Here is a 22,568-nt window from a genome sequence, read left to right as displayed (position 1 = left end):
TCTTCCGCAGAGGCAAGACCCTCACACCAGGTATCCTTAATGTCTCTAATAATGAAAGGCCAAGGACATAAGCCATGTGACATGTCTTTTATAAAAGCACAAGGAAGAATCAGAAAACATCATCTCACTTTCAGGCTGGGGGAAATACCCTCAGCTAATAGGTCCCTGATAAATTGTAGACACTCTCAACAGGCCCTGCTAAGCAGCTACATTTCCAGATTTTCAGAGCAACTCTGAAACTTGAGCTTGGTGAAGCTCTGTTTGCTTAAATATGCAGCTGATCAAAGATAATATTTTGACTTCCTTTCCAAATCTGCCTATAAGAAGAGATTAGCATCAGTTCACAGACACAGGAACCCTTTGGGCTCTTTAATTCCTAACTAGTGTTGGTGAAGGTATTTGTGTACTTCAAAGGAAATTGACTTTAAAAAAAAATTTTTTTTTCATTTCTATCACCTCCAACTTTTTTTTATTCTTGCATCTCTCTTTCTCTCTGGGTGAAAAGAAACAGTGGGTAAACAAACCGCTTGGTAGCTAAAACCAGCTTATCTGAAAGATGCAGCCTTGTACCCACTCCTCTGCTGCAAGTCACCTGCTTTCCACACCCTGCAGCCCATCTGGGTTGCTTTGCTCTTTTTCCAAGAGGCAGTGAGCAGTAGCGAAGAAACATCACTCATTAGAGAAAGTGGCTGGGGGAACCTACTTGAGCCATGGCCTTGTGGAAAGCTTGCACTGGTACAGTAGGCTTCAATCACCTTCAGAATCTGAGCATCTTCTTCCAGAGCAGCCGTACCTGTCAAATGTAATGAATCGTGACTTTTCACAGAGATACACGCCTCTGGACCCTCGAAATGATGCACGCGGGTTCTGGGTACTGGCTTCTCTGACCAGTGGTGTTCATGCAAGGCAGGAGAGAAAAGCTGACCAGCTGTCATGGTGGAGCAAGAGAGACAGTAGCCCCGAGGAGCTCTGCGGTCAGCACCAGTGAGTTCAGCACCGCGAGTGGTCTGCTCTGGAAGCCACTCGAAACACTAAATTAGAGGGTCTCCCACGTGTCTCAGAGGCTTCAGGGCCAGCACTGGCCTCAGTTCTCAGCCGATACACCACACCCTTCCTCTCCATCAAATTTCAAGGCTCACCTTCTCTAAGGAAGATTTCCACCACTAACATAACACATTTTTTTCCCAACCAGCCAGGCTAGTCATTGAGTCTCCCTCTCCTCCCCAAGCCCCTCCAACTCATCCTAGAAGTGACTGTTCACACGCTCATGTGCAGACCTAGGAGTGGGGTGGGGGATGGGGGATACAGAAGCTAAAGTCTAGCAAAGGTTTATCCAGACTATTTCTGACTGAAAGGTACAGCTCTGTCACCCATTTAGGAAGTGGCACTTACTCCTTCATGTGTGTCCCAGAGTGCCTTGTTCCCAGCCACAGGGGCAAATGTGTATGTAACCACTGGCTGACCGACTTTGCAGTCTGTCTCTAAATCCAGCCCTGTTTCAGTATGTCAGCAGGCAGATTCCTTGACTAACTGAGAACATCACGGAACATTAAACTCCCTTCAGGTCTACTGAGTCAGTCTCAGTAAAGGCAAATATCTCAGGCATTCAGAAACTAAGAACGGAAAAATGTATCCATGGCAAATAGGTCCCTTTAGTATTTCTAAACCAGGTACGGTCAAATAGTCAACACAAAAATCATACAGGTGAAAAGCAGCAGGAGACAGCTTATTCCAAAGTCTTAGAGGAGGCTAAGCCTTTTTTTTTTTTAATGCATTTTTCCCTATGGGAAAGATGATGCTGAGAACATACTGCTCGAATTTTCTGCTTTCAAAAAATTCCTCATCTATAATCAACTTTCTAAAAATAAAAAACACATACATACTTTTCCGGATGACATATTCCTCCTCTGATGGTTTTCTTTCGGTCTTTCTTTTATGAAGAAACTTCTTCATCGTTTTGGGGCTTTTACTAGACTCCTATAAGGGTAGAGGTTTATTCATGAATTAAGGTTCTCCCCTCTCCCACCCCCCGCCAAAAAAAAAAAATTAAAAAGAGCTAATGAAATTAAGTAGAATGGCTCTCTGATTTTTACAGTTTCACTTAGGAGGGTATCAAAATTTAATACTATACACAATAAAAATGGCTCCAAGAATGGCATGAGCAAGCTGCAGATACAGGAGGCCTAGTGCCTTTAGGGTACCATCTGGAGAGATGGTAATGGATGTCACTCCTAGAGAAATAACACTACTCCTAACTGGGTTTATACTCCCCACTGATACAGTTTTAAGGGAATGAAATAACAATTATAACTACTAGTGGGGTATAGACCACTTTTCAAAGAGCTTCAAAACTAATAAATTCTCCTTAGCAACAGTCCCACAAAGAAGAATATCAACTTCCATTTGCCAGACAGGAAAATTAAGGCAGAGAGACTAAGTACAGTTCCTGTATTCAGAGACAATAGCCAAATGAAAGATTTCCTGATAAATAATTCGGGGTTACACATAATGTACTTACAGCCAAGCAAGGCATATTTTTAATTAGCAGATAAAAGATATATGAATTGTTGGATTTGCCATATGAATAACCAGAAAGTCTAAAAAGTGCTCATTAAATATCCGAGTAAACAGCGATCATCTTATTACAACCTCCCATGCAATATATATACAGGATGAATGGATAACAATTGCTACCTTACAAATAAATGTGACAAAGAATTTAATTTCTTTATGTTAGCCTCAGTGATCTCCTTAGAAAGCAGACAGACATGAAAAACTCACATGTGACAAAAATAACAGGAAAAATAGAAATAGCAAAAAAAAAAAAAAAAAAGCCCATGGAAAATAGACATTTTACATGCTATTTCTATTTTTCCTGTTATTTTTGTCACACGTGAGTTTTTCATTTTTGTACATATTTCCTAAGAGCCTGCTTTTTTGAAGAAAGTACTTACATGTCAGAAATGTATCTTCATATTTTAGCTACCAATTGTAAAAAGGGACAAAACAAGCATAAAGGAAAGCTTCATTCATCAAAGATTACAGCACAGCATTAAATGATGTCACTGTACACCAAAGATATTGTTCTACCCTTACCTTTAAGATATAAGACATCCTCTAAAGTGAATATGTAAAGAAAGAGAAGATGAGCGTGAGAGGTCGATGGTTATAGTGACCAAATCCATTTATCAATAATTCTAAAACAACATTTGAAATGTTAGTGTTATCATAAATTACACAGAGAGAATATCATCATGTTTCCCACATTAGTTTCAGATGCAATATCGTCATGCAAAAGCCCAAGGAATACAGTTCTGTGAAGAATTACAAATGCTGAAAATTACTGAAATACACACTATATAGTAAGAACATATTAATAACTCACTTCTCCCAGCAGAAACAAAGTGATCATGCCTTAGTTTTAATGGATTAGTTCTGTGAAGGATTAAGTCAACTTTACCCTTCAAAGCTCACCTTAATTTGAATTTAGTAACTGACAATTACAAAATATCCATCATTAAAAAGGGGACTTAGGTAACTATGAAGTGGCACTCCTGGTTAAGGTAATCAGAGGAGAAAATTGGATGATTGCAGGAATCACCGATCAATTTCCAAAGCCAATCTCTGGGGCTGTTTTCTGGCCAAATTCTGAATAGAGGTACATAATAAAGATTCAGCTCAAGGATTATTTTCCTGTCATGTCAGGTTGAAAAGATCAAAAAATCCTCTAGTATCCAAACATTGTTCTACTTTTACTGCACTAAGCATTGGAGGCAACAAGTGAAACAATGGCATGGTGTTTTAAATCAAAACAAACTCAAAACTGAGCTAAGTCTGCGTCACGCATCAAAAACACACATTTGGTACAAAAGTATATGCTGCCTTGGCACCGTAATTCTAAGACACATCTCATAACTGTCACAAACCTAAATCTTCATGCAGTAAGACCTATTTAAAGAACAGTTACTAATAAATGAGGATCTTTTCTGAAAGCTGAAATGATGAGAACCATGCTAGGGGAAAAAAAAAAAAAGTTTGGATGGAAAAGGTAACACTCCACACAGTTTCAGAAGATAGTGACTGGCATTTCCTGACTGCAACTTCGAGACAAGAAAAAAAAAAAAAAAAAAAAACCTTGAAATCCCCATTCTACCCAAATATCAAATGTCCTCTAGGGTTGTTGCTTAGAAGCCTCTTTTTTAAAGACACTCCTTTCATTAAATTCTTTCTTCCCAACTGCAGCAAATAATTCAGACTTTCATAGTTCAGACCCAGGGCTTGGTCCCATAAAACTTTTACTGATTTGGTTTCATAGATCAAAATGATTCAAAATGCAGAACCGGGTCTGCTTGGTTAGCAATTTCATGCTAATGAAGTGACTTTTGTTTGAGATGTGTGTACATCATGACCAATTCATAGAATTATCATATCATCATAAAGGCAAACCAGAGGCCCTTCAGGAGGAGACCGGAGAAACTCAGGCAGTGCACAGAAAGCCTGTGGGTATTTAAGACATATGTGTAGATGGACAATGGGGAAATGAAAAATTAAGAAATTAAAAAAAAAATCACTGAGTCTGGCAACTCAAGACTGACTGACTGTATCGCCTACCATCAATTCTAGCACATCCCCACAGAACTATCTCTAATAAGCTACAAAATCAGCTTGTCAGAAGCATTTTATACCATATGTAGCAAAATTACCTCTTTATAACCTAGTGCTGCTGATGGTCTAAGTGGAGGTGCAGGTCGTAGACAACTTAAGCTCCACGGTTTTATAATTTGAGGAGGCTCCAAGGGTCCTCGGGGCTGTCCAGTAGAGCTAAAAGACTGGGAAAATGTCTGATGAGATGGTAGCAATTGGCCATATGAACCCAACCCTGGGCCACACAGTGAGAGAACAACAATAGCTTGGTTGGATCTGAAAAGCCAGGCCCAGAAAGGAAAAGATGGGAAAACAAGTCTCCAGTTGGAAAACTGGCATTCTCCAGTCAAGACTTGGGGCCTCAAAGGAACAGCACAACACTGATTCCACATCCCACGAGCCTGCCCTCCCTCTGTCCTGCAATTTCATTCAAGTCATATGTTTTTTTTTCCCCTGAAAGGGAGGAAAGTAGAATAACAGTCAACATTTAATGAGTTCAGTCATGTGTTTGGCACTCAATTAGGTGCTTACATAGGTTATTTTCAGAAAAACTTAAGGCAAACTTTAGCAAAGCGAAGTAACCAGTCAGCAATCGGCAAAGTCAAGATTTGAACCCAGATCTGATGCCAAAAGCCCTTTTTCTTCTCACAACACACGATGCTCAAAACTGGAATTTGAGCATCACAGGTTTGAATGTTAACAGACAACACAACACATCTTCAGTCTCACTCAGCAAGTACAGTAAAATCTCATCAATTCAAATTCCGTGAACTCTGTGATACAGCAGAAGGAGGCAGCTCTCAAAGTTTACCCTTAAAGGTTAATGAAGAAATGTGATAGCATGAATGGGATTACATGGAGATGTTTCAGTACTTAAGAAGGTAAACTATCTCTTTTGCCTTAGCACATTATTAATACAAGCACGCTGTTGTTGTTCAGTCGCTAAGTCGTGTCTGACTCTTCACGACCCCATGGATTGAAGCACCCCAGGCTTCTCTGTCCTCCACTATCTCCCGGAGTTTGTGCAGATTCATGTCCATTGAGTCAGTGATGCTATCTAACCATCTCATCTTCTGTCACCCCCTTCTCCTTTTGCTTTCAATCTTTCTCAGCATCAGGGTCTTTCCCAATGAGTCGGCTCGGCGCATCAGGTGGCCAAAGGATTGGAGCCAAAGCATTGATGAGCATAACGGTTGCTAAGTAAAATAAATCCTGTTTATCACTAAAACATCTTAGCAGGACTTCTGGTTAGAAAAACTTTGCTAGCTGTTCAGTTGGAGTACCTTAATAACTGTCAAACAAAGCTGCATATCTCAAACTCTGTGTTAATTGGGATGGGCCTCCCTGATAATAAGAAAGCAGAATTAATGAGGTTTGACTGTACTTCTAATCCTACAAATCCAAACTATCCAAAGGCTAAGGGCATGCTCACCACTCTTGTAAGTCCTCAGTAGGCAAGATTTGACAAGAGACTCAATAATCCCTGGACAGGACAGACACACTACTTACGGAGTGAGCACTACAAGACGACGATGATGTTTTGGATAATGAACTGCAAGAGGCAGGTCCTCTGATCAGCCTGTACAGATGCTCCAGCCAATCCTGGAAGTCCTGGTTGTTGCCACAGTGGACCACAATTCTCTCTACTATGTTACCTGGATCACCCGATTAGGAGCATTTGGAAACAAAAGACAAGGAGGACCTTGAGCTTGCCTCATTCATAAACACACTTTGTGCAGCTAGGACTTGGGTGTCTATCTTGAGAAGTTTTCATAGCTATGAGTTAACCCTGTTGAAACTCTTTTATCAGGAACAGATAAGCCATGATAATAAAGATATAAATACTCGTATTTGATTTATAAAACCATCCTTGATTTCTACTGCTTATAGAATCTTGGAAGTAATATAAAACTTCAATCTAAACAAACTCACAGTCCCCAAATTTAAGCACAGGGCCCATCTAGTTCATAGTCTGAAAGGAGAATAGCATACTGCTTTACCCAATATCAAAGGTGAAGCCAGATCCAACTAAGACTGGTCTTTAGGCCAACACCAAATCTCGGACTCCCTATTGGGAAAGAAGGGGTTAAGGTCTGGGGCCAGCATCCTAGTGTTAGCCATTGAGTTGTATCCGTGAAAAACGTGCAACCATTACATCAAACAGGTTTGGCAAAAGGGACAACAGGCCAGTTGGGGGGCATGACCAAGGTGTGGCAGATTGCTCAAACTGGGAGGAAAGTTTCATGGTTTTTCAGCACTTTTTAGAAACACAAATCTTGCTAATTCATAGGCTGATGATAAAATTGTTGATAAAAGTTCACATCTTTGGCTCCTCTGCCACCAGGGAATAGATGACAGAAGGGAGAGAAAACTGTATTTACATCAGTCCATCTTGTTATTTCTTAGCTCTTATGCAAGAGAAGATTGAAACTAATGGCCAAGCTGAGGCTCATGAATGACCACAAGTCTTCCCTCCTCTTGCTGTAACCTAATTATCCAAGGAAATGGAATATACTTTACCATGTCCATGGAAAACTTGCTCATGGACTATATAACAGAAAATAATAGTGTTTATTTATTTAAACCCCACTTCATTTTGAAAAGGATTTGAAGAAGAGAAAATTACCTACCTGTGATTTCAAATGTGGAGTCATTCCCTTCAATTTCATCTAATCTAGTCACCACCATTCCTGCTACTGGTATCTTTCCCTACCAGAAAAAGAACATCCCCATTAATTCTGTGGTTATACATGTCTCTGTTTTTGTTAGATTTTCTGACCCTCTTAGGAACCACTGCTGAATTATGGTGAGACATATTTCTCCAGTCTGTCAATAGATAATGTGTTTCTCTGCTTTAAATTTTAATCAGACAAGAAAGCAACGGGAAAATGTGGGTTATGTTTTGCTGACACACCATAAATCATGAGGTCAGGATTAAATCACAGTTTACCCTTCTAACAGATTCTCAGGAGAGTCCATCAACAAAGCAAAAACTCAAATTTCATGAAAATTAGTCATTGCTAGGCCAAGATAGGATAGGCAACAATAACTTATAACACTCAGTGTCTTGGGAGTCAACTGAAAGGAGTTGAATTTCCTAAGGAGTTGAATGACTTCCATCTCAGAAACTTGGGTCATATAATGTGACTGTAATAAGACAATCACAGAGGCAACTGTCAGCTTTATATCTTCTCAGCAATAATCATATGATCTAGGCCTGGAAAATGCTGCTGTTAATTTACTTAGTTGCAGACTTTGATTTCTGTTTACACATTCATGACCTATCTCATAACCAGAGCAGTGGAGGTTCAGGATAAACTCATTATGCTAACACAAAGGTCTATGTTCAAAGGAATATCTGCTCTCATAAATTGTTTAATTATACAAAGGGTCAGAACATTTTGCCTTTTCTGGCTGGAGCTCTTTATACAGAGTGGAAACAGTGCATCTAGAGGAAAACTTATTTTCATTATCTGTCTTGTTGCTTTATATGAAATCTACTAACCTGATAGATAAAGCCACTCATCCGAGGACTTGCAGATAACATTATCAAAACACTTGAAAATAACATGAGGTACCGCTCCTCTTTTTCCTGAAGTGGAGGGAAAAAGACTACATGTAAACAGAAATTGCACATTTTGTTTATTAAGAATTCCTGGAATTTTTGTAAGATAGATCTTATATAAGGCGATGAAACACAAATAGTAATTTTTTTAAAAAAAGATACCCAACTTAAAAGTAGAAAACTTGTTTAATTGTACTTTGAAATGTATATAAATCCAGTTTATCTGTCTCTTTCCTATACACAACGTGTGTGCTCAGTCGCTCAGTTGTGTCCGACTCTTTGTGACCCCGTGGACTGTAGCCCACCAGGCTCTTCTGTCCATGGAATTTTCCAGACAAGAATACCAGAATGGGTTGCCATTTCCTTTTCCAGGGGACTTTTCTGACCCAGGGATCGAACCCCCATCTCCTGCATTGGCAGGCGGGTTCTTTACCACTAGCACCACCTGGGAAGTCCATCTATACACAACAGTTAAATACAAATGACCATGCTTGTTTCCCAAGCATGAAGCCTGAAAAGTCACACTGTTAATGCCTTCTTGCCCATGATGCAACCACAGTACACTATAAGTCTTGAGGTTCTCAAAGTGAAAATGATTTTACTTTGAAAAGTGGCCAAATAAAAGGGTTCAAGTGATAAGAAATTTATTCTGCTCTAACACAAGGGTCCCCAACCTCTGCAATCTAATGCCTGATGATCTGAGGTGGAGCTGATGTAATAATAATAAGGTACACAATACATGTAATGTGCTTGAATCATCCCCAGATCATCCTGCCACCCCTCTCCCATTCGTAGAAAAATTGTCATCCCCAAAACCCATGTCTGGTGCCTAAAAGGTTGGGGACTGCTGCTCTTAACCCATGTGTTAAACTCTTCCTAAAATTACTGTTAATCAGTAACTACACAGTAATTACCATACCCACATAAAACAAAGAGGGAAATAGTGGTCATGTATGGATGTGAGAGTTGGACTGCGAAGAGCTGAGCACCGAAGAATTGATGCTTTTGAACTGTGGTGTTGGAGAAGACTCTTGAGAGTCCCTTGGATTGCAAGGAGATCCAACCAGTCCATTCTAAAGGAGATCAGTCCTGGGTGTTTTTTGGAAGGAATGATGCTAAAGCTGAAACTCCAATACTTTGGCCACCTCATGCGAAGAGTTGACTCATTGGAAAAGACCCTGATGCTGGGAGGGATTGTGGGCAGGAGGAGAAGGGAACGACAGAGGATGAGATGGCTGGATGGCATCACCGACTCGATGGACGTGAGTTTGAGTGAACTCTGGGAGTTGGTGATGGACAGGGAGGCCTGGCGTGCTGCAGTTCATGGGGTCGCAAAGAGTCAGACATGAGTGAGCAACTGAACTGAACTGAACTGAAAGGAAATGTTGGACACAAATGCTTCTCTGAACTCCTTGAGCAGATATGCAGTGAGTAAATGCCAAAGATGTCGCTGGGCTTGCACGTCCAGCCATCTTACCTACAATTATCCTCAAGCCCAGTTCCATCTCCTTCCTCCTGCTTGAGAAGAGCAACCTTTCAAGGCTAATTTTTCTAACAAGTGTTCTGCGTTCTCTCCCATCTTTCTCTTGGTTGGCTTCCTTCTATAGACATCTTATCTCCTGCTTCTGCTTCCAGCCACTTCTCCTGTCTAACTCGCTTTTTCTGCTGCCTTTAGCATAGGCACATCTCCTGTCCATTTCATAGGCTTTCATCTGCCCCCTGTGGCTTTATTTCTTGACGTTTTATTGTCAAATTACTGGCTGCTTTCTTTTTCTCCCCATTGATCCCTCCATAACTGCACCCTTGTCGTTCTCTCAAAGTCATCAATCACTGCCTTTTTGTGACATCTCATGGCTTCTCAGTCTCCATACTCTGAACCTTCTGCAGACCTTAGCAGTCTGGCCGCTTTTAAATGTTCTTTCTGGAATTTCCATGACAACACACTCCCCTAATTTCCCTCTATCTTCCACTTTCTTTTTCTGGCACTATTTCCTTCTTGCTTTACCCAAGAGGTTTATCCCAAAGGTATGAAAGACTGTTAGAGTCGCTACAGTAACTTTCCCCAGGGTATCTGCATTTTACATGAGATTACTTATTTTTCTTCTAGTGTTTTTTTATTGAAGCCTTAGTTGAGTTACAATGTTTCAAGTGTATGGCAAAGTGATTCAGATATATATTTTTTCAGATTCTTTTCCATTATAGGTTACTACAAGATATTGAGTATAGTTCCCTGTGCTATACAGTAGAATCTTGTTGTTTATCTGCTTTATGTATAGTAGTTGGTATGTGTTAATCCCAAACTCCTAATTTATTCCTCCCCACTTTCCTCTTTGGTAACCACATTAACCCGAATGAATCTCTGACACAGACCTGTCAGGGAGTAGAAGAAGATATTTAGGGAAGGAGAAGATGATTGGAATACCCAATAAATCATGCCAGGTGATGTAATCAATCTTCTTCCCCTACCCCACCCCCTTCCTAAAAGATATAATCCATCTTCAGGCCTTTGTGCTTCTTTCTGGACTTTTATTTCCCAAGAAAGCACATCTGTCAGCGACATGGAAGCCTCTACCTCTAATTCTGACCTCCTACCCACATTTCTATACCTTTTCAACACCTGCCTACAAGTCACCTCCATCTATATACCAACCATCACTTGAAAGTTACCAGGTCTGAAATGACATCTGTCATCTCTTTTAGCCCATGGCTCACCACTTCCTATAGGCTTTCCCTTCCAAACAGGTCTCAGACTTGCCCCCTAAGTTTCATTCTCTCCACCATCATCTTCCTGGGAGGGGGAGGTACTTACTTACCACTTTCCAACCCAGCTGGCCTGTCTCCAGCCCCATCCCCTCCAGTTTAGTGGACATGTACGGCTGCCAGATGGTGTCGTAAACAGCCCTTTGATTGTGTTTCTCTACCACTCAGGCCTGGCAGGGTTCCATCTGAACTACCCTTGCCTGACATCCGACATTCTTCACAACCTGCCTCTCAATCAGCTCGCTCTTGCACTCTGCCTGGGAGGTTTCCTCTGCTCCCAATCAAGTGCCCTGAAGAACAAAGGCCGCCAAGTTCGTGCTCTCTCCTGAGACAATAAGGACCTCTCCCTTACAAAATTTTCCCCTCTTCTCTTCATGGCCCCCTCCTCGGGTCCTGTCTCCATATAGTCTTTCCTTGCTCTCTCCCTTCTCTGAACTTCTATGGAATCTACTGCTGGGATGTCACAATCTGTCATGGACTATTTTGATTTGTTTTCCAGTTGCAGTTTGGGTTTTCATCTGTCTCTAATGAGTACTTTGAAGGCAGAGATCAAGATCATGGCTGTTCTTTCCTCCTAACTCCCTCCCACAGCACCAAGCAGAGGGCTGGGCAAAGAAGAGGTCCTCAGTTTCTGATGCGAAAGTTCGAGTGTTTGACCTTGATGGGAGAAGACATAAAGGAAGAAACATATGGGAGAAGAGATGGAAGAGGTGGTGTTGAGCTGTGAAACCACTTACCTCACTTGTTCCACACTGTACCATGACTTGTGACATAAAGATCACATTCCCCAAGGTTTTAATATCCTCCCCTTCCCATGCCTGAATAGGTTCCGAAAGGATCTGCAGCTCCAGCTGTTTTCTCTTTCTGAGATCTTGGCACTGCCCCTACGGAACCAAAGCAGAACATAATGGAATAGGAATTCTTCCGAAACAGACCTAAAACAAGACTAAAATAAGATGTGGTTCTCGACTCTCAGATTTCCACTGAGTCCCTGTTCTTCATCGCAAATCCCATCACCAGCTCCATTCTGGACAGACAGAAAGGTCTACTACTTTAAATTGCTGGCCTTGAGGACCCAGACATTTTGTAAGGAAGAGCTACTTCTCATTTTGTCAAAACATCAAGATAAACTGGTAGAAGGGGATTGCCTCTCCCTCCCCGCAAGGAGTATGGGAAAATAAGCAGAATTACATCAAACGGGGACAGTACATTCAGATCTGCTGCTTGGCATCCCCGTTGGCTCCACCTCCCCTCCATCTTGTCTATCTTTGCATAAACAGTGCTTTGAGTTACAAAGCAATCTTATTTTTCTAACTCAGTTTCCAACCAAATAACATCTTAATTTATAAAATAACTCCAAGAGTTATTGAAAAAGAGAAAATTAAACTCCTTATGCCACAGTGACTCAAACTGATTTTATAATGAAACATGTGCACTGTGCCTCACTTTGTTTTGGGACCAGTAGTAGGTTGCTATAAAAAGTACTAAGTTCATTTTTATCCTTAAAAGGATTAGAAAAAGAGATACAACTGAATTGCACAAATACAAATTGAAAATACAAGCCAAGAAACAATATGTAGGCTATAATTACTATATATATATATGACTGTTTCATAAAATGCGGTTATCTTAAAATAATTTAACAGTATTCAATCCAAATTGAATATGAAAATAAGCATATGATTAGTTATATTCCTGTTTCCAAATGACTGTCATAGCATCTTGGGATGTGTTTTCTATAAAATCTCTGCTGTCCCTTTCAGGTAAATGAAAGCTTGAAGAAATAAACTGATACATTTTTGAAGCACCTGGAATGGGAGTAAGTATACTATAACCATCAAAGCAACTTGTACAACATGTAAAATGATTAGAGCTAATTTGTTTTCAAAAGAGACATGTTATATTCAATCTACACAGGAAAAAAGAAAGGGGACAAAAATAACAATAACAAATGCCACAGGTTTCAGTGGCCCTGCTCTATTAGGTTGAACCATGTCAAACTGCCAATATTTGACCATTTTTTGTCTCCCACAGCAAATTTAACCTGATACCTTACTCTCTGGTCTTCAACTTGCTGTTTAACTGTGGACACGTCAGGTACAGATCTTTCAACAGCAACAAAAATGAGGTGATGGTGAAAGGTGTATCATAATCTTACAGCAAGAATCAATAACTGAACATCGATCCCCATCACTTGGAATATTATGGAAATGTCTAAAATGAAGCTCAACTTAATCAATCACCCCAAATAACGTTTACTTTCCTCCTAAAATGCCACCAAGCGGTTTTACATCAGTGGTTTCAAGAGGACATTAAGCCATCATGCTCGAGATTTAAGATAAAGGTATCTTTGATAGCAATCTGTATACGGCAATTGCATTTTAGCTGGTTTTTTTTTCCTTTTAGATTTGATGAAGGATTTCTTTTTCCTATGCAAAGAATAGACTTACACTTTTTGGCATAAGTAGATGAATCCAGTATTGATGCCAATCAGTGAAGGACGAGTTGCACAGACGTAAGGTGAGCAACACAGGGGTAAAGACAAAGAGACAAAAGAAAGCCCCCACCTACACAGCCATGCTTAATGTGGCAGAGACTTCAAATGTGAGTACTTTACACCCTCAGCCTGGCAACCTTTCACAGGTAAGCATGATGTTTGGAAGACAACATTAAATGAAACAATCACTGCAATACGGTCACTAGAGCTTACTGTTTCCACTCCAAAGACCTTTGCAAAAGGAAAGAAACATTACACACAAGTCACTGTTTTAGAACAAAGACTACGAAATAGAGAATAATAATTTTAGAGCAGCACCTACCATGAGAGTTTTGAATGCTACGATTGCTTTCAGAATATCCTGGTGATCTGGATGCGTATCCTATCAAAGGAATACATTTTAAAACAGTATTAAAGGAGAACAGATCAGTGGTTGCCAGAGGGTGGGGTGGGAGGAAGGTGTGGCTGCAAAGAGATCAAAAGAGGACATTTTTGAGGGATGATGGAACTGTTGTGTATTGTATCAGTGACGGTGGTAACTCAAATCTGTACATAGGTTAAAAGTCATAGAACTGTACCTCAAAGGAAAAAAATCAGTTTTGCTATATGTTAACTTCAAGATTAAAAAATAAGACAACACTTGAGCATTTGGAATCTCAGCACATTTAATGATTAGGTGATGAAGAAATTAAGACAGTTCAGAATACATTATATATTTGGTAACATATATTTGGTTTTCGAGGCAAGGGTTTCCATTTCCCCTTCTGCTATTATACTGTGGATAATAAATAATAATTATTTGGGGTCATCATTAGGTCATGTTGTTATTAAATGATAAGAGGTAGGGAAATGTAGAAACTGAGTGGTACTCAGAAAAATCAATCCAATCTCACATGCTAAACCTCCTCCATTTTCTTTCAGCAGACTAAACCTGGCGGACGGGAAAAAATTCCAAGTTTATACCATGTGCTCCTTCTTCAGCAAGCTTATTTGGTCTGCAATTTCACGGGACTTACAATCCCCAAAAGTGAACAGGTTCAAAAATGGTTCTGAGGAGCTTCCCTGGCGGTCCAGTGGTTAAGACTCTGTGCTTCCAAGGCAGGCAGCAACAGTTCAATCCCTGGTTGGGGAACTAAGATCCCACAAGCTGGGCAGTACAGTCAAAAAATGAATTAGCTTCAGAACGAATAAACAGCCATTTTTTTTTAAATGGCTTTGAGGAGTCCACACCTGCATAACTCTTTATGAAAGGAAAGTGGAGCTCCTTGGGGAGAGATCCAGCTAAACTTTGAACTTCAGCTGGAGTAATGGGAAGATATCTGCTGTGCAACCAGCCTCCGGTGATAAAATACAGAGCTGAGTAGACTAAGGGTCTAACCCAAGCCAAGAACAGCACTGCTTATGAAAAGAAAGGTTGTATTCCTTTATAAACTCATCCTTCCCCAAATCAGCTGACCACTGCGAAGTTCAAATGTTACTCTATCATGAGCCGGCAGCCATGCTCAATGATCAGAAAGCTGGATAAAGTGTCTTATCAGATGGTGGATTCATACTTGGGGTATGTATAATCTCATAGTGGGAAATGAAAGGCAGCCAAAGGCAGGGGACCACCAGCACATGGAGAAGGAGTGGAAACAGGCTCCAAGACAGAGGATCCAGGCAGGAGGAGCACCTGGGATTTTATCTCCTCCAGTGAAGCGTGTATTAATATTTGCACTTCAGCACTGAGCAGTCACGGAACCTGAGGCCGCTCATTTCTGAATTTTTGTGAGAAACCAGGAGGGGCCAATCTCAAACGATTCAGCAAATTGGTTTAGCTTTTGGAAAGCCATCCAGGGCTCAACACCTTGCTGGGCTCTAACTGAAATTTCATTCTGGCTGGCATTACTCACTGGCTCCCCACTGCCTGCAGATTTCTGGCAGGTCAAAGAACCTGAGAATGTGGTTTCGCTCAGAGTACACACTTTCAATCCTTACAAATGCTGACATGACCGGCAGTGTGCAACCTTTTTCTTTAAAGATATTCAAACCCTTTCAAACCTCAAAACCTTTCCCCAGACACAGGAAGAACAAGTAGGGTAAATGCAGCCTCCAGGCCCCCCTCACCCACCCACAACCCCATCCCCCAGGCTCCAGCACACAAGAACCACTCAAGAAGCCACCCCTGTTGACGGGCTTTTAATAAGAGGATTTGGGCTCTTGAGGCAAAAAATGCAAGGGGACTTTGATGGAGATATCTGGCTGCATAAAGAAAGAAACTAAGAGTGGACCCATTTATTCTTCTTTCAAGAAATACCAGAATCTTCCACTGTAACCTAGCCTCAGAAAGCTGAATGGCTGCAGTGACCTAGGGATAAATGCTCCTGTCTATAATAATAAAAAAAATTTTCTGTGCATTTTCTGATGCTGTTTTGCTTTGTTTATCTCCCACAAGAAAATTGGTTCATATATCAGAGCAACAGAAGATTTCTTGGTGAAAGATCTCTCTGTAGAACCACCATCTGAATCAACCAATGAGCAAGACCGAGGCTGGGAGAAGGGAGGGGAGGGAGAATGACCATGAATATTTAATAATAAAGAAGGAGTATCTTTCAGTTATTAGATGAGTAAATCCGAGGGATCTAATGTACAGCATGGTGACTATAGTTAATAACACTGAATTGTATACTTGAAAGTTGCTAAAAAAAAGACACTAAAAGTTCTCACACAAAAAAAGTGGTGGATGTGCTAATTAACTTGATTGTATGGTCATCATTTCACAAAGTACGTGTATAATGAATAATCACATTATACACCTTTTAAAAGTCACGTTATACAATCTAAATGCATACAGTTTTTATTGGTCAGTCATACCTCAAAAATAAAGCTAGAAAAAATTAATAAAAATAAGTCCAAAAATTTAAAAATCTTCAGAGGAAAGAAAAAAGTCCCCTTCTTATCTTGTTGCATAAAGAGGAAAACTAAAAGCTCGGGAAGAGGGAAGACTGGATCAAGTAAATTTTGAAACCAAGATTCTTCCTGAACTCCTCACCAAGGCTAGTTTGGAGGCAGACTGGCTGCTGCCTCCATAGCAGAGGTCCATACTTTGTATGCGAGCTTAAAACAGTTCACCTTCCCTTACCTCCATATGCCGTTCCAACTCTTGCAAGAGTGTAACATACTTTTCCAGTCGCATGAAAGGTTTGCTGAGGCTTGTTGTTAAAATGAGGATACCTGGACTGGACGCACCTTGATTTTCCATAAATCGTTCCAGCTCATCACTGGCAAAAGGACGAATATAGTTTTGTTATTGCTTAACATTCCATATAAACAGCTATCGACTGAACATGATTTTCCTGTATTTCACAGCATATAAAACCAAATAAATTTTGTGTCACCAGCCCAAATGCTGTCCAACGCATTTCAACTCAATTCCATCAGCATGGCATGCAGCACTGGGTACAGTGGTGAGCCAGGCACTCGTAACCCCTGGCTTCATTTCCTCATCCAACAATTATTTATTGAGCATCTACTAAGTGACAGGCTCTGTTCTCTGTTGGGAATACAGCTGTGAAGAAAACAAAAATCTCTGCCCTTAAGGAAGCCTATACCCAGAGTCATGGGGTGTACAATCTATCAGATGATCTCAATGTCAGGTTCAGAAAGTCTTTTCTGAGTCACTGCAAACATTTAGTTACTGGCTGGTGAGATGCCAAAGAGAATAACTCACCAAGTGCTTTCTATCACCAGAACATCACTTGCAATGTTCCAGAATCAAGTCCTAAATTCAGACAGCAGCATGTCTCCATGACTAATCACAAAGTCACTTAGCCTAGGATCTGAAAACATACAGCAGGTTACCCAAATAACTCGGCCAAAAATAACAAAAGGACTGTAGGGAATTCCCTGGCAGTCCAGTGGTTAAGACTCCGAGCTTCCCCGGCAGGGGGTATGGGTTCCATCCATGGTTGGGGAACTAAGATCCCACATGCCAAGTGGTGGAGCCAAAAAAAAAAAAACCTCTTAGGAACCATGTCCTGCCAACGTGTAACCTTGGGTTTTCCCTGCCCTTCAGCACATTCTGGATTTTCTCCTTTCCTCCATCAGGATTCTGAGTCCTTGGGCCACAAGATCATTATAGTTTACATTTCTGAAAAATAGAATTAAAGAAGGAAATCTGCTTTATCACTTGACCCCTCTCCTTCCTTGCTTGCCCATGCATATCCAATCTATCACAAGCCTTCTTGTATCTGTTCATTCCTTTCCATTCGCACTGCCACTGACTTAGTTCAGGCCTTCATCTCATTCAGTCTAGTTCACTTCAATAGTTCAGTGGATCCCCTGGCTTCCAGGCTTTCTGGCTTCTGAAACCCCCTGCAAACCACCATTTTACTCCTGCTGCTTTCCTACTTAAAAACCTCCAATTACCTGTGAGATCAATTCTCCACTTTTTAGACTCCCATTGACCCCACCAATCTTCTCATCACTCTCCAACAGGAACCCTGTACTACCAAATGACCTATTTATTCTCCTAGAATACATCTTATGCAGCACTTTCTGACTATGGCATGTTGGAATAAGTTGTATTGTGTTCAAAGAAACTCACTATCAGTGATAACATGCTAGGGGGTGGGGGTGGGGTAGGTTGCATGTTAACCCTACTATAAACACTCTCCCTATCCCTGGGCTTTTGTGAGCAGGAGAGAAAAGAATGGAGTTTCAGTTGTTAAACAGAAACTGTGAATCACACAGAATTAAAGGAATGTCAGAGGAAAAAGAACTGGGAATTGCCACCTTCACGGCAGCTAGAGCTCATCTGAGTGGTCACACCTAACCATCAGTGCTTCCTGTTTCATCAGTTTCTGCAGTCTTGGTCCAGAAGCAGCCAAGGGGATTGAAGTGCCCTGGACTTGAAATCATAAAACAAATTTGGTGACCCTGGATCAGTTACCAACCTCAGCTGACTCATCTGTAAAACAGAGATAAAAACTACTTCCTACTAAAATCGTGAAGCCTAAATATTGAGGTTTATAAGGCTATTGCTTCATGCTAAGTCTTTGCATGCATTTGTTCTTGTTTAATATTCACTACAACATTTTCACACAGGTGTTATCTTCATTTTACAGAAGAGAAACATAAGACTCAGGAAGGATGAGTGAAAGCAAGTAAATAGCTAAGTTGGGGTTCATACCCAAGTCTGTTGGAAATCAGTACCATCTGATGCTTGATGTGGAACACAGACATGGCACGGGCCATCTCTGAGGTCTAAATCATGAAAAAAGGAGGGTGGGAGCTGAGTTGACTTGAATAACACAGGGAGAACTTCTACAAGAAATAGTCCTTTGGACCTAGAAATTATAATACTAAGTGAAGTAAATCGGATAGAGAAAGACAAATATCATATGATATCATATATATGTGGAATCTAAAATATGATACAAATGACCTTGTTTACAAAACAGACTCACATAGAAAATAAATAAACTTATAGTTACTAAAGGGGTAACAGGATGGGGGAAGGATAAATGAGGAGTTTGGATTAGCAGATACAAACTACTATATATAAAGCAGATGAACAAGGTCCTACTATATGGCACTATATTCAAAATCCTGTGATAAACCTCAGTGGGAAAGAATATGAAAAAGAATATGTATCTATATGTATAACTGAATCACTTTGCTGTACACTTGAAACTAGCACAACATTGTAAATCAACTATATTTCAATAAAAAATTTTTAAAAATTGTGCTTAATGCAAGTCACTAGGGAAACACCTAGGTTAGCCTGCCTCTGGGTCAGATTGGCTTAAACTTAGTAAAAAATCATCACATATAAAATATAATTAGGAAAATAACTTGAAGTGGGAGAGTGCATTTGAGTAGAAATGTACTTTTGAGAAAATCACGTTCCTAACTTCTTTTCAATTTGGTAAACAAGTCTTATTTTTCCTTTCCATGACTAAATAACTACCGCATCCTCAATGTTCTACTCAAATTGATACAAGGGTTACAACAATTAAAAGCAAATGTCAATGTGTATTTTACTACTTTCCATGCAACATTCTAACTTCTAGGCTTGTCAAATATTACAAAAGAATTTCTTTAATTTTTCCAATATAACATGAGATCGCTATCTCAGAATAAAACACTGGTTATTGGGGGAAAAAAATAACATTTGACTATTGCAACAAAAGAACAAAATTATCTTAAAGCCACTGCCCATTATGATAAATAGATCCTCAAAGACACATTTTACTTAGCTAAATAAATTTAATGCACAAATTAATATCATTATATACAAATATAATATGCAAATGTATATCACTATACCAAAACACAGTCTGTCTCTCAAATACAGCTTTGAACTTTTATACAGTCTATTTGAAATGTCTTTTGAGTTTAACATGTTCTGTATGTGTGATGTGATACAACACAAGCAGTTTTCAATGTGTGAATGTTGTTTGCAACTCAATATAACCTTATCTCACAGAATGCACACGGTGGATGGGGCTTTGGCACATTCTGGGTTGGGCTGGAAAACTCAAGAAAATTATTGTACATTATAATGACAGTACAGGGCTTAACTATCTCATCTAACAGTGTTTCTGTAGAATCTCTGCATAGATTTCTACTTCGAATGATGATAACTCCATCTAAAGCAGCTAGAAAAGGGTCAGACTCTTCCCCCCTTTGCCTCACTCTCTCGCACCAGCCTTTCTTGGGAATCGCTGTAGTCGGGAAAGTGGTGATGAGACATGAGGAGCTGGGAGGCTGGGTCTGGCCAGTGGAAAGTCCCAGGGATGCCACTCCCACTGGGTTGGGTGGATCTCACTTAGCCCTTTTTTCACTGATCCAGTCCCAGAACCTAGGCTGCCTGCTTCTTTTCTGTCCCCACCACTTTTTGTTTGTAATTAGTCTCACTTGCTCCCTTCCCTGGTTCCTCAAAGACAGAATAGAATCTAGTCTCAGAATTTTCCTTAGGTTTTACGTCCGGGAAGAAAGTACACAGCTCTGGGTTTTTCTCAAGGTCTTCACTGCTGACAACAATGGTAAACAAGAGAGTGAATAAAACTAACAAGAGGAAAGGGACATGTGGTGTTTGTGGTAGCTGCCACAGTAGAGCCGGAAGTGAGGTCCAGATCTGCCTCCATGCTCTCTCTTCCTCTCCCTACTCTGTCGTTTCACACCGGGTCGCTCTCCCTCGTGAAAAAGAATGGATGCCACACTGAAGCATGGGAGAGAAGCGGGTATTTTTGTAAGGGTGAAGTTACTCCCAGAAAGAAACAAAAGCTACAATAGGAAGCCAGAAGGGGAGAGAGAGGGGAAATCCCAAAAGACCTCACCCAGGGCAGAGCAAAAGACCGGGGCAGTCATTCAAATATATGTAAATATGGGGAACATATCAAGGTTGGGGTCTGCTTTATATCTCGAAATCCAGAAAATGGCTTACTGTACTTTTCACAAGGTACCAACACACGATCGTAGCATTTTAAAGCTGTGTGTGTGGTCTCAGTGCCAATCGTCATAAACATTTCTAGTATGCTACTGCCACCTGCCGGCGGAAAGAAAGATGTTCACCTGACTGGCTTGCTCTGACTCGGTGATTAGTGAGTGAAAGTGAAAGTCGTGTCTGACTCTTTGCGACCCAATGGACTACATAGTCCACGGAATTCTCCAGGCCAGAATACTGGAGTGGGTAGCCTTTTTCTTCTCCAGGGGATCTTCTCAACCCAGGGATGGAACTCAGGTCTCTTTACTAGCTAAGCCACAAGGGAAGCCCTTGTGATTATCCAGCTGCTAAATACCTACAACTTTAGCAGAAATCCAACAATGTTCCTGTTTCAGCTGAAACCTTCATGTAAAACAGGATTTTAATCTGAATTTTCATTCAACTATGCTTTGCCTCTAATATGTCAGCATAAATTACCACAGGATGCCTAAAAAATAGCTGAGATTATACTAGAAACACCATTGAGGATAACGCCAAATATTTTAATTTTCATTCCTTACATGTAAATAAGTTATTAAGATAAAAATTCAGTTCTATGGGACTCCAGTAAGTCTTCCATCAATTCAAGGGATATTATAAAATTCTCAAAAAAATCACTAACCATATGTAGAATAAACAAGAAGCTATGATATAGCACAGGGAACTATATTCAATATCTTGTAATAACCTATAATGAAAAAGAATAAAAAACTATATATATATATATATATATATATATATATATATAAAGGCTTCCCAGGTGCCCCAAGTGGTAAAGAACCTGTCTCCCAATGCAGGAGACATAAGAGACTGCGGGTTCGATCACTTGGTCAGGAAGATCCCCTGGAGGAGGGCATGGCAACCCACTTCAGTATTGTTTCATGGAGTATCCCATGGACAGAAGAGACTGGCAGGCTACAGTCCATAAGGTTGCACAGAGTTGGACACGACTAAGGCGACTTAGCACACACGCACACGCACGCACGCACACACACACATACGCTGAATCACTTTGTTGTAAACATGGAACATTGTAAATAACTATACTTCAATGAAAAAAATCATTAACCAAAATCCAGCCAATAGGATACAGCAGTTTTCCCCCCAGAGTAGAGAATCTTCATATTAACTGTGGAACAAATTTTAAATCATAATGTTTGAAGGAATCTCTACTGTTATTTATATTTTAAACTCCTAACATAGATAAATATAGACTCAGAAGCGTTTTAGCACACAGAATTACAACAGAAAATTCTTCAGTTGCGAACTTTCAAAGATGCGAACGTGGAGCTTACTAATGAAGACCTGTTGGAAATGGAGGCCCAGAGAAAGGATGGAGGGAGACAAGAGGAAGAAGTAACTGCAGAACTGAATAATTTCACGAAGCAGGAAAAGGCAAGGGGATTTTCTTTATTTGAGGAGGCTCTGTTAGTCACAGGACCCAAACGTAGAACAGTACACAAAGGTTGCAGCAGCCATTCAGACTGCAATCCAGTGCTACCGTGGCATCTCTGATGAGAAGGAAAAAAGAGCTGCTAGCCAGACATCACTGGATTGTTTTTTCAAGAGGGTGGATAGAACTGAATCCTTCAAGGAACCAGAACCTGTGCCATCAACATCAAGCATGAGTGAAA

General features: G+C 40.4%; 1 protein-coding gene across 11 annotated transcripts in view; it reads right to left on the bottom strand.

Moving 5' to 3' along the window:
- Nucleotides 1–22,568, bottom strand: part of ARHGEF6 (Rac/Cdc42 guanine nucleotide exchange factor 6) — a 116,559-nt gene that overhangs the window by 7,702 nt on the left and 86,289 nt on the right. For 4 of the 11 annotated variants that reach the window (XM_025276677.2, XM_044937220.1, XM_025276681.2 and 1 more), the window contains 10 exons: nucleotides 16,588–16,726; nucleotides 13,789–13,848; nucleotides 11,707–11,853; nucleotides 8,150–8,236; nucleotides 7,275–7,353; nucleotides 6,154–6,299; nucleotides 4,704–4,841; nucleotides 3,097–3,117; nucleotides 1,884–1,977; nucleotides 704–793 (listed from right to left, as the gene is read on the bottom strand). In XM_025276677.2, coding sequence (XP_025132462.2) covers nucleotides 704–793; nucleotides 1,884–1,977; nucleotides 3,097–3,117; nucleotides 4,704–4,841; nucleotides 6,154–6,299; nucleotides 7,275–7,353; nucleotides 8,150–8,236; nucleotides 11,707–11,853; nucleotides 13,789–13,848; nucleotides 16,588–16,726 — 1,001 coding nt within the window. The other 7 variants (XM_006049467.3, XM_025276678.2, XM_006049468.3 and 4 more) reach the window with 7 other exon arrangements.

This window comes from Bubalus bubalis, chromosome X, assembly GCF_019923935.1.
Source record: "Bubalus bubalis isolate 160015118507 breed Murrah chromosome X, NDDB_SH_1, whole genome shotgun sequence".
In the NCBI taxonomy this organism is placed as follows: domain Eukaryota; kingdom Metazoa; phylum Chordata; class Mammalia; order Artiodactyla; family Bovidae; genus Bubalus; species Bubalus bubalis.
Note: the sequence above shows the minus strand (reverse complement) of the source record. Positions and strands in the feature narration are given on the sequence as shown.